At 39.2% G+C, this 15,402-nt stretch overlaps 1 protein-coding gene across 1 annotated transcript in view; it reads right to left on the bottom strand.

Moving 5' to 3' along the window:
• Positions 1 to 15,402, bottom strand: part of OTOGL (otogelin like) — a 431,190-nt gene that overhangs the window by 49,409 nt on the left and 366,379 nt on the right. The window contains exons 36-40 of the mRNA XM_081593187.1: positions 14,034 to 14,312; positions 11,954 to 12,071; positions 5,958 to 6,037; positions 5,606 to 5,647; positions 647 to 720 (exon numbers count right to left, since the gene is read on the bottom strand). Of these exons, the coding sequence (XP_081449313.1) occupies positions 647 to 720; positions 5,606 to 5,647; positions 5,958 to 6,037; positions 11,954 to 12,071; positions 14,034 to 14,312 (593 nt within the window). The remainder of the gene's footprint in view (positions 1 to 646; positions 721 to 5,605; positions 5,648 to 5,957; positions 6,038 to 11,953; positions 12,072 to 14,033; positions 14,313 to 15,402) is intronic.

Here is a 15,402-nt window from a genome sequence, read left to right as displayed (position 1 = left end):
CAATGCAGGAGACACAGGAGGTGAGGGTTTGCGCTCTGGGTCAGGATGATCCCTTGGAGGAGAAAACGGCAACCCACTCCAATATTCTTGCCTGGATAATCCCATGGACAGAGGAGCCTGGTGGGCTACAGTTCAAAGGGTTGCACAGAGTCAGACATAACTGAACATGTGCACAGATCAACAGATGGCATATAGTAGCTGCTTGATAAATATTTTTGAATGCCTAATTTACAGAGAAACTGAAAATATATCCTTTATTACTATAAGGAATTATCATCATTAAAGAGTTATTAAAGAATCACACTTAATTATTGTTATCAAATTAATAAATTAATAAGAGTATTAAATTAACACATGTAATTATTATTACACCTAATTATTACAAACTTATTGTTATTAAGGAATCACCTTTAAGACTTCATTTGCATTTCATTTTATTTTTCTTAGTGTAACCAGAATCTAATTATTAAGAAATATCTAACAGTTAAGGAAATACAATTGTTAAAATGTAAGGCATAGTTAATTTAACAAAGAAAGACTTGAGAGCATACCAAGAGAATTTTAATAGCATTTGGATAGTGATACAGAAACATTAATAGACACAATCAGGAAAAGACAGATAGCTGTAGACATTACTCAGTCATACCTCACATTCCAAACCTGTCGTCGTCGTTAGCATGACAATTGCAGTGAAGTCTGATGGAGTAATCATTTCTGGACCTGAAGGAAATAAAGAGGTCCCCAACATTAGTGAAGTGGTATTGATCATGTATAAAATTCATTTGTGACAGACACCATGATCAGAAATTTTATATAAATTATTTCACTTAATTCTAACAAGAACCCTGTAAAGTAGATAATATTATTGTCATTTTACAGATAAGCAGACTAAGCTGTAGAGAAGTAAGCTGGTAAGTGTCAAAGGCAGAATTTGAACTTGGGAATCCTGATTCCAGAGTACTGGCTTTGAGGCACCTTACTGCCTTGATGGTGTCAACATATTTGTTTGAACTGGTAGAAATATCAACAGTATTACTAAAGACTGCTTAGGAGTTACAAATTTTGTTGAATTCTTAAAATACATAGCAAGGGTGATTCATTTCCCAGTGAATCTCTAGAATGTTTTCCTTGCAAGCAGAATAGATGATGCTATGGACTAATCAAGAACCCAGTTGAGGATATGGTAAAGAAGGTATCCAAGGAAAGGGAAAATATGACTGGTAAACATTCAGAAAATGAAGATCGTGGCATCCAGTCCCAATACTTCAGGGCAAATAGATGGGGAAACAATGGAAACAATGAGAGACTTTATTTTGGGGGGCTCCAAAATCACTGCAGATGGTGATTGCAGCCATGAAATTCAAAGATGCTTGCTTCTTGGAAGAAAAGCTATGACCAACCTAGACAGCATATTGAAAAGCTGAGACATTACTTTGCCAACAAAGGTCCATCTAGTCAAAGCTATGGTTTTTCCAGTAGTCATGTATGGATGTGAGAGTTGGACTATAAAGAAAGCTGAGCGCTGAAGAATTGATGCTTTTGAACTATGGTGTTGGAGAAAGCTCTTGTGAGTCTAAGGACTGCAAGGAGATCCAACCAGTCAATCATAAAGGAAATCAGTCCTGAATATTCATTGGAAGGACTGATGCTGAAGCTGAAACTCCAATACTTTGGCCACCTGATGTGAAGAGCTGACTCATTGGAAAAGACCCTGATGCTGGGAAAGATTGAGGGCAGGAGGAGAAGGGGACGACAGAGGATGAGATGGTTGGATGGCATCACCAATTCGATGGACATGAGTTTGAGAAAGCTTCGGGAGTTGGTGGTAGACAGGGAAGCCTGGCATGCAGCAGTCCATGGGGTTGCAAAGAGTTAGACACGACTGAGCGACTGAACTGAAACATATTTGTAAGATGCCTTCTAAAGTTTTTTGTTAGTAATAAAGATGTCTCCAAAATATTCAAAGTCTGAGGGACTGTTGTTTTTTAGTCACTCTGAGTCTTTTCCAACACCACAGTTCAAAGCATCAGTTCTTCCACACTCAGCCTTCTTAATTGCCCAACTCTCACATCCATACATGACTACTGGAAAAATAATACCTTTGACTATTTGAATCTTTCTTTGCAAGGTAATGTCTCTGCTTTTTTAATATGCTGTCTAGGTTTGTCATAGCTTTTCTTCCAAGGAGCAGTTCAGTTCAGTCGCTCAGTCATGTCGGACTCTTTGCGACCCCATTGACTGCTGAATGCCAGGCTTCCCTGTCCATCACCAACTTCTGAAGCTATCTTTTAACTTTATAGCTGCAGTCACCATCTTGGAGAAGGAAATGGCAACCCACTTTAGAATTATTGCCTGGAAAATTCCATGGACAGAGGAGCCTGATGGGCTACAATCCATGGAGTTGCAAAGAGTTGGACATGACTGAGCACACACACACAGTCACCATCTGCAGTGATTTTGGAGCCCAAGAAAATAAAGTCTGTCACTGTCTCCATTGTTTCTCCATTTATTTGCCATGAAGTGATGGGACCAGGTGCCATGATCCTTGTTTTTTCAATGATGAGTTTTAAGCCATCTTTTTCACCCTCCTCTTTCACCTTCATCAAGAGGTTTTTTAGTTCCTCTTTGCTTTCTGCCATAAGGATGGTGTCACCCAAATATCTGAGGTTATTGATATTTCCCACAGCAATCTCGATTCCAGCTCACACCTCATCCAGCCCGGTATTTCACATGATGTACTCTGCATATAAGTTAAATAAGCAGGGTGACAATATACAGCTTTGATGAACTCCTTGTGCCAAAATGTATGGCTGAAATTTTGTCTAGCTGTAATTGCAGTATCCATTGTTGATACTATCTAAAATGACCATATTAGTTTCCTGTGGCTGCTATAAACAAATTATTACAAGTTTAGTGGTTTAAAACATCACCAAATTATTATTTTGTGGTTCTGGAAGTCAGAAATCCTAAAATCAAGGTATCAGCAATGGCTGTATTCCTTCTAGAGTCTCTATGGAAGAATTTGTTTCCTTGCTTTTCCAACTATGTATTTCATGAATATATTGATGCATCATGGTCCCTTCCTCCATCTTCAAAACCACAGAATAATATTTTCAAATCTCGGTCTCTCTCTCTCTCCCTTCTTCCCCCTATCCCTTTGTCCTTCCCTGCTAATTCTGACTTCTCACATGCATTATCTCCTCTGACGCTGATCATCCTCCTTCTCTTTTATAAGGATCTTTGTGATTACACTGGGCTCACACAGATAATTCAGGAAAACTTCCCCATCTCAAAATTCTTAACTTCATCACATCTTCAGCACGCAAGATCCTATTTTCACAAATTCTGGAGATGATGACATGAACATCTTTGGGGGGCCATTATTCAGCCTACCACAATGACGTCAGAGAAAACTTTTTTAATAAATTTTATAAATAACTTATTTTATAGTTTTTAACAACATATCATAATAAAGTAGAATAAAAACTTCTATTGCTTGGTCCTAAAAGCTGGGTTCATGGTTTATTAGATGTTGTAACTTCCAGAGAATATGACATTTTTACAGACTAAAATGGGATTGCAGTTCTTGCTTCTTCTGTCTGCCCTCTGATGGATAAAAATAAGAGAGGCTTATGCAAGCTTCCTAAGGGGAGAGACTGGCTGTGGGGAAAATGGGTCTTCCTCTGGTGGGCAGAGCCATGCTCAGTAAATCTTTAATCCAATTTTCTGCTGATGGGTGAGGCTCCTTAGTTGCTTGGCCTAAGGAAGCCCAGTCCTGGAGTCTGCAGTCTCTATGGCAGCAACCTCATCCAAGAGGATTTATGCCAACATCTACTTCTGCTTCACTGACTATGTTAAAGGTTTTGACTGTGTGGATCACAATAAACTGGAAAATTCTTAAAGACATAGGAATAAGGGGCCACCCTACCTGCCTCTTGAGAAACCTGTATGCAGATCAAGAAGCAATAGTTAGAATGATACGCTTCCCAGGTGAGGCTAGTGGTAAAGAACCTGCCCACCAGTGCAGGAGACATAAGAGATGAGGGTTTAATCCCTGGATCAGGAAGATCCCTGGAGGAGAAAATGGCAACTCACTCCAGTATTCTTCCCTGGATAATCCCATGGACTGGAGCCTAGTGGACTATAGTTCATAGGGTAATAAAGAGTCAAACACAACTGAAGCAACTTAGCATGCATGGAACAACTGACTGGTTCACAACTGGGAAAGGAGTCCATCAAGCCTGCATAGTGTCATCCTGCTTATTTAACTTATATGCAGAGTACATCATGAGAAATGCTGGGGTGGATGAATCATAGCTGGAATCAAGATTTCCAGGAGAAAAATCAACAACCTTAGATATGCAGATGATACTACTTTAATGGAGGAAAGTGAGGGAGAACTAAAGAGCCTCTCGATGAAGGTGAAAGAGGAGTGTGAAAAAGCTGGCCTAAAACTCACCATTCAAAAAAAATGAAGATCATGGCATCTGGTCCCCTCACCTCATGGCAAATAGATGGCGAAACAGTGGGGAAGTGGCAGATTTTATTTTCCTGGGCTCAAAAATCACTTCAGATGGTGACTGCAGCCATAAAATTAAAAGATACTTGCTCCTTGGAAGAAAAGCTATGACAAACCTAGACAGCATACTCAAAAGCAGAGAAGTCACTTTGCTGACAAGGTCTGTTTAGTTAAAGCTATGGTTTTTCCAGTAGTCATGTATGGATGTGAGAGTTGGACCATATAGAAGGCTAAGCACCGAAGAACTGATGCTTTTGACATGCTATATTGGAGAAGACTCTTGAGAGTCCCTTGGAGATCAAACCAGTCAATCCTAAAGGAAATCAACCCTGAATATTCATTGGAAGGACCGATGCTCAAGCTGAAGCTCCAACACTTTGGCCACCTGATGCAAAGAACTCATTCACTGGAAAAGACCCTGATGCTGGGCAAGAGTGAAGGCAGGAGAAGATGGCGACAGAGGATGAAATGGATAGATGGCACCATTGACTCAAAGGACATGAGTTTGAACAAACTCCAGGAAATAGTAAAGGACAGGGAAACCTGGTGTGCTGCAGTCCATGGGGTCACAAAGAGTTGGACAGGACTGAGAGGCTGAATAGCAACAAACTCTAGGCAAAAATGCGGGGGGCATTCTCATTATCTATACTAACTGAAATGGGACAGAGACGGACCAGATGCAGAAACCATTGTGAAGATGTGGCTCATTGATCCAGTAAACAGCTACTTAGTGAAACAAAAGTGACTGCTGGGTTCTCTAGTGGGTTGGGTATAACTAACACCAGCTGCTGTTTAAGTGGGCCAAGATCTAAATTACATAATGCTAAGTCTGGTAGGCTGCAGTCCATGGGTTCGCTAAGGGTCGGACACGACTGAGCGACTTCACTTTCACTTTTCACTTTCATGCATTGGAGAAGGAAATGGCAACCCACTCCAGTGTTCTTGCCTGGAGAATCCCAGGGATGGGGGAGCCTGGTGGGCTGCCGTCTGTGGGGTCGCACAGAGTCGAACACGACTGAAGTGACTTAGCAGCAAGTTTAATGTCTAAAATTACAATACTTTTAAACATGGGTAGAGATGGCTTACCTGGTGAAATTAATGCTGGTTCTGTGGGAATCAGAAGTATGCCTACAAAGAAACAAAGATACTCTTCTTTAGTCTGTTTTGCTTAAAGTGAAGCTCACACAGTTCATATAAGAATGTTCATATAAGGAAAATATTTTGGGAGAAGAGGACGCAGGAGGAATGTTAGAAGAAAACTTTGCATGGTTTTAAAAGTAACTCAGAACCAAAAAAAAAAACTTTGAGAAAGACAATGAAGGAGTATCTTATGAAGGTTTATTGTTTGTCTAAAATGCTGTTTTTATAGTTACTTGCCACTGTAAATATATTCAAGTATTTTACACTTCAGAATAAGTTAAGTAAGATTCATACTTACAGTCTTCTGGATAAACACATTTGAGAGTGACTTCATCAAGGATCATATGTTTAGGGCAGTAGGGCAAGCATCCTTCAATCCTTCACATGAAAAAAAATTAAAGAAAAAAATTTAATATAACAATATATTGCATTTAATATATGCAACTAATATACAGTTTTCCTAAAATTCTTCTATTCTCCTTGTCAAACACTAAGGATTGCTCCATTTGCTATTATCCCATCATACCTCATTGTATGAAATCACAAGTTAGTGGATAATCACAAAATATTCATGATTGAGGCAGAATTTGAACACAGAACATTCAAAACATACACTTAAATTTGCACACACCAAGGCCATGTTCTATAAATTACTGGAAATGCAGAAGAATCCTTTATTGTGATTTTACTCTATATTCATCATACTGTTATTTTCCTACACTCCTTCACATATAAGAAGATAAGACACACTATTTGAATATTCATAAGGATGTTGGCAGAACAAAATCAGAATGTTCAGTGGCTGTCGCTGCTTATCATTAAGCCCTAAAGTCATTGGAAAGTAATTAGAAATCTCTGGATGGGAGACATGTAGTTGGGACATGGTTGTTCTTCTTGGAGGACAGGGAGGGGGAATGGCAGAGGCTACAGTTCTCTCAAGAGCCTCAGGGCCTGTGCCTGAAATAGCAGCAGTGCTCAGAGAGGAGATGGTCGTATATGAGCCTAAGGAGACTGAATTTCAAGCTCCAAAACATCTGGTCTTTTATGTGGCACATTGCACTTTCAAGAATCCCAAATTTCAAGAACAATGGATCTGGGAATCATGAGCCCAAAACAGATGCTGCTAAGTCGCTTCAGTCGTGTCCGACTCTGTGCGACCCCGTAGACGGCAGCCCACCAGGCTCCGCCATCCCTGGGATTCTCCAGGCAAGAATACTAGAGTGGGTTGCCATTTCCTTCTCCAAAACAGATGAGACCATCCTGAATGCTTCTGCTCTAAGGGAATGAAGCCAAGATGATAACTGAGACTACACCTTCCTTCTCATTCAATTGGGTCTCAGAGTCCAATTTATTTTGATTCCAAAGAAATATACCTGTCAAGTACAGCCAGTTCTTAGACTCATACATACTAGAGAGAATTAACGTACAGATGGTTATTAAAAGGCTTGCTTCTCTGCCTCTCAAATACACCAGCAGGCTATAATACTATTTTTAATATTTTATGTATTTAAATAATCTTTTTTGGCTATGTGGTATATGGAATCTTAGTTACTTGACCAGAGATTGAACCGGCACACTCTGCATTGAAAATGGAAATTTAACCACTGAACAGCCAGGAAAATCTCTCAGTATTGTAAAATATTTCCAATCGCCTTAACCATAAAGGAAAAGTTTGGACCCCAAATACTCACAACCCCTTTCCAATTCAATGTGGATATGAACTAACTTGATACTATGGGCACGTGTTGCCACCAGAGGGCACTTGTGCGTGGAAGGAAATCTATCCCAAGAAAAGCTGACTTCTCTTTTAACAGGAGTCTGCGTGGTCGCCTCTGGGATAGTTTCTTCACAAATGTTTTTAAGAAACAGCTTAATAGCTTAGCTTATGAGACCAATTATTTGTTTCATAAAATAAACTTAAATAATAAAACTTTAACCAGTATATGTTATTCCTATCCTACTCTAAACTTTGTCAAGCACATAAGAAAAAGTTACTAAATTACTGAAAATATCAGGGACAGTTCAGTTCAGTTCAGTCGCTCAGTTGTGTCCGACTCTTTGCAACCCCATGAATAGCAGCACACCATGCCTCCCTGTCCATCATCAACTCCCGGAGTCCACCCAAACCCCTGTCCATTGAGTCGGTGATACCATCCAACCATCTCCTCCTCTGTCATCCCCTTCCCCTCCTGCCCTCAATCTTTCCCAGCATCAGGGTCTTTTCAAATGAGTCAGCTCTTTACATCAGGTGGCCAAAGTATTGGAGTTTCAGCTTCAACATCAGTCCTTCCAATGAACACCCAGGACTGATCTCCTTTAGGATGGACTGGTTGGATCTGCTTGCAGTCCAAGGGACTCTCAAGAGTCTTCTCCAACACCACACTTCAAAAGCATCAATTCTTTGGCACTCAGCTTTCTTTATAGTCCAACTCTCATATCCATACATGACCACTGGAAAAACCATAACCTTGACTAGATGGACCTTTGTTATCAAAGTAATGTCTCTGCTTTTTAATATGCTATCTAGGTTGGTCATAACTTTCCCTCCAAGGAGTAAGTGTCTTTTAATTTCATGGCTGTAATCACCATCTGCAATGATTTTGGAGCCCCCCAAAATAAAGTCTCTCACTGTTTCCACTGTTTCCCCACCTATTTGCCATGAAGTGATGGGACCAGATGCCATGATCTTAAGTTTTTCGAATGTTGAGCTTTAAGCCAACTTTTTCACTCTCTTCTTTCACTTTCATCAAGAGGCTCTTTAGTTCTTCTTCACTTTCTGCCCATAAGGGTGGTGTCATCTGCGTATCTGAGGTTATTGATCTTTCTCCCAGCAATCTCGATTCAAGCTTGTGCTTCCTCCAACCCAGCATTTCTCACGATGTACTCTGCATATAAGCTAAATAAGCAGGGTGACAATATACAGCCTTGATGTACTCCATTTTGGAACCATTTTGTTGTTCCATGTCCAGTTCTAACTGTTGCTTCCTGACCTGCATACAGATTTCACAAGAGGCAGGTTAGGTGGTCTGGTATTCCCATCTCTTTCAGAATTTTCCACAGTTTATTGTGATCCACACAGTCAAAGGCTTTGGCATAGTCAATCAAGCAGAAATAGATGTTTTTCTGGAACTCTCTTGCTTTTTCAATGATCCAGCAGATGTTGACAATTTGATCTCTGGTTCCTCTGCTTTTTCTAAAACAAGCTTGAACATCTGGAAGTTCATGGTTCATGTATTGCTGAAGCCTGGCTTGGAGAATTTTGAGCATTACTTTACTAGCGTGTGAGATGAGTGCAATTGTGCGGTAGTTTGAGCATTCTTTGGCATTGCCTTTCTTTGGGATTGGAATGAAAACTGCCCTTTTCCAGTCCTGTGGCCACTGCTGAGTTTTCCAAATTTGCTGGCGTATTGAGGGACAGATGGCTATCCTCAAATTAAATAACCACCATGTTTTTATGCAACTCAATTATTTTGCAATTGCTTTATGCAAGTCTAAACCACAGCTATTCTTTTAAAAATATCTTCCAAAATCCAGTAACTTGTTCCTTTAAAATGTCTTCACGGTTGCACACAGCAGGGCTCCCTTTACTTTGTCATACAACTGGTAATTTTGTCGACTTCTGACTGATAAACATGCCTCAGATGCAGAACAGTTCTTATAATAGGTATATTATGTAATAGGAATAACTCTACTTACATATGGGCTCTGTGATATGCTAGTTGGCATCTTTTCTTAGGAAAGTTCTCATTTCCACTAGATATTTTTATTTTCAACATTTGCTCTGTGCCAGAAACTGAAATCCTCTAGAACAAGCGTGGTGGTTCTGCTGGGGACTTGGAGGAGGTATGCAGGGCAATGTTGACATGCCAACCCAGTACCTTAGTCTCCTCTCAGGGCAGCAAGGACCAGAAGGAGCCATAGTGAGGTGCCTCAGCCAGGAAAAGGGGAGAAGTAGAAAAGAAGTAGTGATGAAGACAGGGATGAGATTTGGCTTGGCAGGGGTGAAGTTTCATCCTGAGTCTCTGCTCCACGCGCTAACCATACCAAACCAGAAACTCCAGGGGAACTATAGACCAAACAGTGAACACACTGCAGATCTGGGTTCAACCACACTGGACTGTGTACGCCACAAGAAACAAACTGGCTAGATGCCACTTCAAATATAGCTCCATTTCCTTCCCGGTTCCAGGGCTGCTCTTGCTCCCTTGCAATCTCTCTTGCTCCCTTCCTCCCAGCATGCCCTCCTCCCTCTGAAGGCCCTGTTATTTCCCCACCTCCTGATGGCTCCCAGAGGAGACAGGAAATAGGTTTGTGAATGTGAAGGGTCCAAGTGAATGGTAAAGACCTCTCTTCAGAAAGAACTGGCTGTTTTCATTTTTGAGAAAATAAACAAAAGTATCGTTTCCTTCTCTCTGTGTTCCCATAGCACACGTTGCCCGACAGGATGTCGTTGTTCCAACTCTGGCTCAGCTGCCTGAAAGCTGTGTGGTCTGAGGCAAGCTGCTTAACTTCTCTGTGCCTTGGTTTGTTTTCTCTTCTGAAAACGGGAACAATGAGATTACCCATTTTATAGCACAGTGAATGTCATATTATATATAAATACCTCAGTGTGCTGTGCTTGTGGCATTTGTTCCTCTGGGCCTCTTTCCCCTACACTGTCAGTTGTCTGCTAGTCTTCCTAAAGACTTTGAGTTCTTTGAAACAGGGACTGCATCTCACTTATTCATATGCCAGAACCTTCTGTAGTACCAGTATTTGTTGTAGAGCAGAAGCTCATAAATAACTAATGGAATATGATTCATTTAAAAATATTCCCTCCTACTGCTGTTGCATTTCTCTGTTCTCCTTTACAACAAAACTGCTTTAAAAAAAAAGAAAAAGAAAGCTGTTACACTGTCAGTCTCCATTTTGCCTCTTCCTATTCTTCAGATTACCAAATCCAAAGAATAATTTTCAGTCTCAAATTTAAAATCCTCAAAACTACATTCCTAACTTTTCCTCTAAACTACTCCTCCTAATATCTTCCTTATCTCAATAACTGGCAACTCAGTCCTTCCATTAAATTGAATCATTTGACTTTGTTGATATTTGGCCAGATTTGACCACAAAAAATGGTAATTTCATATGCTTCTGAAATCAATGAAACGCTGAGACCTGACCTGGAGTCCTTACCTCCTCTTTCTCTCATGTGCATGCATGCGTGCTCAATCACTTCAGTTGTGTCTGACTCTTCGTAACCCTATATACTGTAGCCCACCAGGCTCCTCTGTGCATGGGATTCTCCAGGCAGGAATACTGGAGTGGGTTGCCATGCCCTCCTCCAGGGGATCTTCCCAAGCCAGAGATCGAACCCGCGTCTCCTGCACCACAGGTGGATTCTCCTCCTGAGCCACTGAGGAAGCCTCTTTCTCTCATAATTGATGTTAAATCTATCAGCATCCCTATGGCCTTAAATTCAAAATGCAGGCAGAATCTGTTCACTTCCTCCATAACCTCCAGGGCTACCAACCTTGTGAAATTCCCTTCATGTCCTGTCTGTGTCACTGCCCAGTTCTGCCCTTGTTCTTCCCCTCCCCAAAAGTCAGTGTAATAGCCAGTGTAAACTTGTGAAGGACCCAGTCCACTCCTCTGCCCCGAAATACACCAGAACATTACTCAGAGAAAAACACAAAGTCCTCACAACAGGCTACAAGGCCCTATATGATTTGCCAGCCACTTTTTCTGGTTTCTTCTCCTATGTCTCTCAGTTTTGTTCACTTTGCCCCAATTAACTACCTCTGTGCTCATCCTCAAACACACCAGACATATTCCCACCCTGGATCTTTATACTTTTCTCAGATTGAAAGGCTTTTTCCCTAGATATCCACATGGCTAGTTCCCTCTGCCTTGTCAAGCTGTTCTTCCCTGACCACCCTATATTAATGAGCAAACACACATACCTGTTTTATGCTCCCTTTTCCCTTCCTTTATTTTTGTCCATTATAAGTCCATCTAAACAATAGATCACATTATATATATTTACATTTTAATTTTTTATTCTTTGCCTCAGTGCAGCAAAATGCTGAAGCTAAAGAAAGGTAAATACTTTGTTCAATACTGTATCCCAGCAGCTACAAGAATTGCTGGCATAGAGCAGACTCTCAATAACTACTGCTTGAATAAAATGAAACAAATTCATGAATGAGTAACTAGAATAAATTATTCTTGAGAATTTTTTTAATCTAAAAAAATAATCACTGGGAACAGAATCTGCTAATGCTAGAATCTGTTCATTAATGGTTAAACATGACTTACGGTGGAAGAAATTTACACGCAAGAGCTTCAGGGTCACTGCACGTTTTAAAACAGGGAGTGGCACAAGGTTCGTATTTCCATTCACACATCCTTCTGTAAGGCACTGCTGCCTGGATTTCTGGGAAAAAAATGAAGTTTAGATTGTGTATATTTTTAATGGGCAGCTTGGAATGTAGTGATTTATATAGTAAACCCTTTAGGGTTTGAACCTTTTTTGATTATAATGCTGTGGAAAAGACAGGGTGGCAGAGGTGCGGGGTGGGGAGGAAACAGTGTAACTGCTTGGTGATCAAGGCATTTCATGCTCAGGTTGAACATCAAAATGCCAGTTCTTCTTCCAAATATTTAAAAAAGCAAGAGGTAGGAGGAGACTAAGGACAATTCTAAATCATCTTCCTTTATTTATGTTTTGTTGGTGTTCACTGATCTATGTACCATGATAATAGTACACACTTGTTTGGAATTTAAGTTTTTCAAAATAGCTTTTTGTCCATTATTCTATTTTATCCTTGAAACAACCCTGTTGAGTGAATATTATGTCCTTTTTATAAATGCGGAAATTGAGGCTAACGGGAGCCAAGTGACATGCCAAATTCAATTAGGAAAATGGCAAGACCAAAGACATATTGCCTGACATAAAGCTTAAGGAGAACACTCCATCTTTGTTCTTCTCACAGAATTTAACTTATTGCCTTGCACATGGTAAGTATTATCTGATGGCGTAAATGAATGAATTGATTTTAATAATACATGCTCGTAGTTACAAAAATTTCCCTTAATGGAAGCTTTTTCTCCTGCAAACTCAGCTAATATTTTCCCCTTCCCCTGTCACAGAGCAGTCCTTCTGCAGCAGTCCAAGATTATCTCTGAAGAAGAGAGCTCCATAAGGCAGAAAGTTCAGGAACCAGATTATGTTACTTGGACTTAAGATACGGAATTTAATTCCAAGGTATGAGAAGGAAAACAAGGCTTTCTGGAAGGCACTTATGCATCTCAATATTAAAATAATAGTTAAACCTGGGTTACTAGAATCATGGATCACAAAAGAGGATTGGTTCCAAGACTAGAATAAACCCAGAGTGTCTCCTAAGTTTGGAAATCCCACAAAGATGAGTTTCTGAGATTCGGATGATGCCACTGACTGCAGTTGTCCAAAGCTCAGGTAGGGCCACTGGGTCTGGTTATGATGGAGTGGATTTGTGTAATGGAAGGGAAATAATTAAACTCAAGTAAAACTATCACACTTACTCTACAGAATATTGTATACACGTCAGTGACTCTTTCTCATGAGACCAGGATCCCCATTCAATAGGCAAAAATTTGAAGCTCAGTTTGAACTTTCTAACATCCAAAGAGATTTATAGAAATTTAACCACAACAAAAAAAGCAAATGATTAGCTTTCTTAGAATGACTTAGAAAAGTTGGTTAGAAAGAAAAAGTTTGGGAGACCCAAGGCAAATATTGAGCTCTTAGGTTTTGAAAATAAAGCATGACTTTTAACCACTGGCTGAGGCAGTGAGGATTCCTCTCTGAAATTTAGAAAATCCAATAGCTATAGAACTGCAAGGATCTCTAGAAATAAGATGGGGATTCTGCTGAACCAAAAAAATCTAGAGGTCAATAGAATTGGACTCCGAAGTATTCAAAGAACACGTTCAAAGTATTCAAAGTATCCAAAGTATTCAAAGAGATAAAAGAATCAGACTAAATGAGAAGCCGCCTTCTATGAAAGAAAAAGTAGATACAAAACTCTACAAGAAGAAGACATGGGTAAGCTCTGTTTCCAAAGCTCAGACAGCACTGAAAGTAAAAATTGAGGCAATCATAAAAAACAATGTCATTTAAGGCTATTCTAAACAATTTACTACATTAACTTATGTAGCAAAATAACCCTATAAAGTAGGTATTATTTCTTCCATTAGACAGATGTAGAAACTTAAGGATAGGGAGGTTAAGAAACTCACTAAGGTCATACAACTAATTATACACATTAAAATAATTTTTAAGTTAAAAATATAATATATTTTCTGTCACTCCTTAAATTATCTACTTAATATATGGACATCTCAGGACACATACCTTCCACACTGAAACTACTTAAGTGTTCAAATTCTTCAGAATCATCATATTTTGATGCTTTGGCACTAGAATCTGTCAATATGATGAAAAAGCCTTTCTTGATGTATAACTCAAAAGCACTGTAGCCAGGAATCCAGAGGTCCTGATGGTGAAAAAATGTAGCTCTCCGATGAAAGGCTGAATTTGCTTCCCACAGTTTCAAACGAAGAGTGTCGTCGTCGTGGACACAGAGAAAGTAGTTGGGCCTTTCGGCAGATTCCAAGGAAACAAGTGCCAATGCTGGAAAACAGAGCAGTCTGTTTGACAACTCCCTGGGTTCTCTGGAGAAGGTGGATCATCAGCACTGGCATTGTAAAATTCATGTATAAGGTTGACAAAAATAGAACTGTACAATTGTCATGAATAGTTAATGCCATTCTCAAAGATTTTAGGAATGAACTACAGATCTCTAAAGGAAAAAAATAACATTTTAATGCAATGCATAAGAGTGACAGCTCCAAAAATATCAGTCTTTCGTAAGTTCTATTCTTTAAATAATTGATCGTGTTCATGGAGGAAAAGAAAAAAAGAAATGTCAATCTAGGACTCCAGAATGTACAACTCCATACAAATAGTTGAATAATTAATTGGACATACATTTGCACTTGCAAGCTTTAACATTTTCAAATGTACAAAATCTACAAATGACTAAACTGGATGATAGAAAAGAAAAAGAAATAGAGAAACAGATCAATTTAGACATGTCACTGCATTTCAATATCACTGAATTCTTAATGAGCAAATGTTCTTTCAAGTGATTTTACTACATTAAGAAATGACTATTTGCTCAACCGTATTGTCTGTTTCCCTAGAGATGATCAAAAAGCTAATGAACAACTACTAAGCATTTGAGCAGTATCATGCTTTTTTTGTTATGTGCTTTAAAAGTTTCCCTTACATTTGTAAAATCCATGGTATAAGTTTCTTAATTGAGCTCTTAGATTTAATTTCTTAGGCATTAATTTCTTTAGGTCTTAGTTAATTTGAACCTAAGGATTCTTTTATTAAAAACATGAATTATTTAAAATTATACAATAAAGAGCTCCCTCAAGTCCAATAAATGATTCAAAAAGCATTCACTGTGTGCTAAAATTTACAAACCCTTCTACTGAGCACTGGAATATGAAAAGAAGAATTTAAAAATTATAAAAGAAAAAATATATAACTAACACATAAAGGAGAACTTAGACCATGATAGGTGTTTTCACAGATTTAAAGAACTAAAGGAGCTCGTTTTACAAGAATAAAGCAATTTATTTTAACTGGAAAATCAGGAGCGTTCTCTGAATTAGTAAAAGTTAGGTCAGATTCATTCATTCAATAAATATTT

This window comes from Giraffa tippelskirchi, chromosome 4 (assembly GCF_054371585.1).
Source record: "Giraffa tippelskirchi isolate mGirTip1 chromosome 4, T2T-mGirTip1v1.2.pri, whole genome shotgun sequence".
NCBI classification, from domain to species: Eukaryota; Metazoa; Chordata; class Mammalia; order Artiodactyla; family Giraffidae; genus Giraffa; species Giraffa tippelskirchi.
This window is presented reverse-complemented; position numbering and strand designations above follow the sequence as displayed.